This window comes from Leopardus geoffroyi, chromosome B1, assembly GCF_018350155.1.
Source record: "Leopardus geoffroyi isolate Oge1 chromosome B1, O.geoffroyi_Oge1_pat1.0, whole genome shotgun sequence".
Classification (NCBI taxonomy): Eukaryota; Metazoa; Chordata; class Mammalia; order Carnivora; family Felidae; genus Leopardus; species Leopardus geoffroyi.
In genome coordinates, this window is record NC_059327.1 from 6,659,879 (window position 1) to 6,663,303 (window position 3,425).

The 3,425-nt window shown below is 53.2% G+C and overlaps 1 protein-coding gene across 1 annotated transcript; it reads right to left on the reverse strand.

Moving 5' to 3' along the window:
* Positions 1-376: 376 nt before the first annotated feature.
* Positions 377-2,681, reverse strand: LOC123584328 (ubiquitin carboxyl-terminal hydrolase 17-like protein 6). The gene has a single exon (XM_045452123.1). It carries the CDS (start codon positions 2,044-2,046, stop codon positions 439-441), a length of 1,608 nt encoding a protein of 535 aa, XP_045308079.1. The 5' UTR covers positions 2,047-2,681; the 3' UTR covers positions 377-438.
* Positions 2,682-3,425: the final 744 nt, after the last annotated feature.

Below are 3,425 nucleotides of genomic sequence, written 5' to 3' on the forward strand. Positions count from 1 at the left end.
TATTTGGGCACATGTACTTTACCAATACACAGAGAGTAGGGAATGGGATGATGGGACCGTGAGTCCCAGGCATTTTCACAGGGACTCCCCGTGCTCTGCCTTGTTTCCACCTTCATGCCTCATTGGCCACTTCCTCTGACCCTTTCAGGCTCTGAGAGTGCCCGATGATCCTCGGTGCTGATGGAGGGGAGAAACCTTCCAAATACCCAGCATAATCCACACCTCTCCAATAACATCATTACAGCCAGCCAGCCTTAAAGCTCAGGATTCTCCATGTCAACTGGAATGCCATACCTCTTGAATACAGCCAGATTCATGGTCCCTCCGCATGTCCCGATCACACCCACCTACAACACACAAAATGTGGCCTACAAGGGACTGGGAGTGAGTGAGTAGTGAGTGAGGGCGGGTGAGTGTGCACGTGGGCAGGCGTGTACCTCAAAGCCTGTAGTGGGATCCCTGCACTGCTTCCTGAGACCTCTGTCCCTTCTTGTTCTTCCTCTTGGTAGCTCTGGCTCTGCCGGTGAGACAAGGGACTCGGTTAATGGCCGTTGCCCTCTGAGGTGGGATGTCCCTGGCTGAACTGTTGAGCCGGTAGATGTTTGGTTCACGGTGATCCTTTCCCATCTCATCTGTGTATTTGGACTGGTGAATTAGGACTGCGTCGGGGGGAAGAGCAAATTCTAGTTTCCTGAGGTTGAATTCAGACTTGGGACGGTGGCTTTCTTGGAGGAATCTCCACTGGTCTAACGTGATTGCTGGCAGTGGCGTCTCTTCCACGTGATCCTCCGATGGTGGCACCTCGATGCTGGGGTCGGTTTCAGGCCCCCCTTGGGCCGCAGCCGTGCCTGCGTGGTCAGCCTGGAGGCATGTGGATTCCCCAGCACCTGGCTCACTCCCACGGTCTCTTTCCAATTCACTCTTCTGGATGTAAAAGAGGACATAGGCGTGTTGGCTCAGGGCAGACGTCGCATCACTGGCGGTCACCTTCGCATCATCCATTTTGTACCACTGGCCGTTCCCAGCTTTGATGTAACAGAAGTAATGTCCGCTGTGACAATTCCAGCCCGCGTGCACCAGCACGGCATAGAGCACATAAGTCAGCGACCCCCCGTTCCGCCCGGACACGTAGTGTCGCATGTCAAGGCGCTCAGGATATTGCACTTCCTTCGCCAGTTTGCTGCCCGTGAAATGGCAGAATCGTTTCAATACGAGCATCAGGACCTTGGAGCAAGTGTGCAAAGTCAACGTCTTGGAAGCAGGTACCTTGTCGAGACAAGTACTACAACGATAGGCATTTTCACCATCCAAGTGTTCGGGCTTCACCAAGTGTTGCAAAGCTTGGCTCACGCTCTGAGCTGCCCTGATATCCAGGCTAATGTCCAGGTAAGGGTCCAAAGTGCTGGAGACACCCTGGCAGTGGAGACACTGGATTTGAGACCTCCAGTACCCCCCAAAGATTTGCCGGATGAGGGTGGCGTCCTGAGCCTGAAGCTCTGAAGGCTTGTCCTCACGCAAACACGCTTGCTGCATAGCGTCCAGAGTGAACATCAGAAACTCATGGGCATCCTCCTGCCTGTGTGTGTGGAAGGCAGCGAGCAGCTTTGGCGGAGGCCGGATCACATCTCCCGGACGGCAGAGGGCCCGGGTCACGTGAGCCTGCAGAGCACACAGCACGCAGCATGGCTGCCTCCCACAGCTTCGCGAGTGCTCCTGGGACAGCATGTAGCTGGCGAGGGGTGGTGTGTACGTCAGACACTGCAGCGCCGCATTCGCATAGCACGTGTTCCCCAGGTTCTGCAGGCCAGCCCCAACCACAGAAGGTCTCCTCCAACTCACAGGTTTCTTTGCGGGGGGCAGACCTGTCGACGTGGGAGCCCGGCCGTTAGGCAGGTCGCAGGGTGTGTGCGATGACGGTGACGGCGTCTCAGGCAGAGTGGGTCCCCCGTGGCTTTCACCACCACGCATATTTGACCCGCAAGGTTTGAGGTTTGGAAAGACATGGAACTGAGACTCCTCTCGGCAGTGGGGAGAGGGCGTCTCCATGTCTCCTGAAACGTGGAGCCTCACGTTGCAGAGCGTTGCTTCTCTCCGGAGGCCAGTCTCAGAATGATGGCTGTGGCCCTCTCCTCAGCCCTCGTAAAGCTCGCCCCACCCAGCTGACTAGGACCACGTCATCCAATCAGCTACCAGCTGGAGGTGGATGAAGGGTCTCAGGGTGTGGTCACTCTTCTGCAGACAGACAGACGACTCAGCCCAGCCTTCCTCCTGCCCCTCCCTCCTCCAGAGGCACACACACGTTTCACCACTTTCTCCACCTCCCTCGTTTCCATTGCTCCCTCTCTGGACAGACGGACTTGGGCATTTCCAACCTAGAGGAAATCCTTTTTTGAGTATCCACTTTGCTTTTAGGTAACACAAAGTGTCAAGGAATGACGGCCATGAATTTTTCAGGCTATGGAAATCATTTTACCAATTGAGCTCTGGTATCATGTAGGAGCACCTCCTCTCCGTCAGCCAGAATGTATGTGACACCAGCAAATTATTCTGGAATGAGTACTGTCCATGGATTTGATTCTCAAACTCCTGAACTGTCTCCATGGGATCTGTGTATACAACTATCATGAAGGTCCTTTGCAACATGTCTGTCTACCAAGGGGTGGCCGAGAAATTGTCCCAAGAAATATCCTTTGCCTGGTTTCAGGCTTTGTAAATGCTTTCTTCATTTTGTAGCTCCCTTCCCAATAGGAGAACAAATCCTAAACCCATCATTTGCCAAATCGTCACTGGTATTACTAGCAAATCACATAGCAAGGTAGGTATAGGTTCCCGTAGTTCAGGACATGTTTGTTGTGGATTTGTGACATTTATAGACGGTTTGACATTGGAATTTAGACATGCATGGACCAATGTCTCCTCGTGGAAACTGTGGCTTTAATGTGTCAGTATCTCTAGATCAGATTTCAGAACTGACCAGGTCTACTGACATTGTGCTTTCTTCTCTAATATTTGTTTGTTTTTCACTTTTAACATTTTAATTGATTGATTTTGAGAGAGAGAGAGAGACAGAGAGAGACACAGAGAGACAGAGAGAGACAGAGAGCGAGAGAGAGCGCTCATGTGGACAAGCCAGGGAGAGACAGAGAGAGAGGGAGAGAGGATCCTCAATTAAACAGTCACCTCCTCAGGGTCACCAACTAGGAGGAAAAGGCTGCGAGCACGTGAGGTGTCTCACTGCCAAACACACTCGTGTGAGGGGAAGGAAAGGGGCAAGGGGTCAAGGAGGGCACACAATGGGATGCCCAAAAGGAGTCTTCAGACTCTTGTGACCACAGCCTCAAGACACAGGCACTCTCCCTGCCTGGTGCCCTCCAGCCCCACCCACGGCTTCCGTCAGCCTCTGCCTGGCCTCACTGCATGGGACA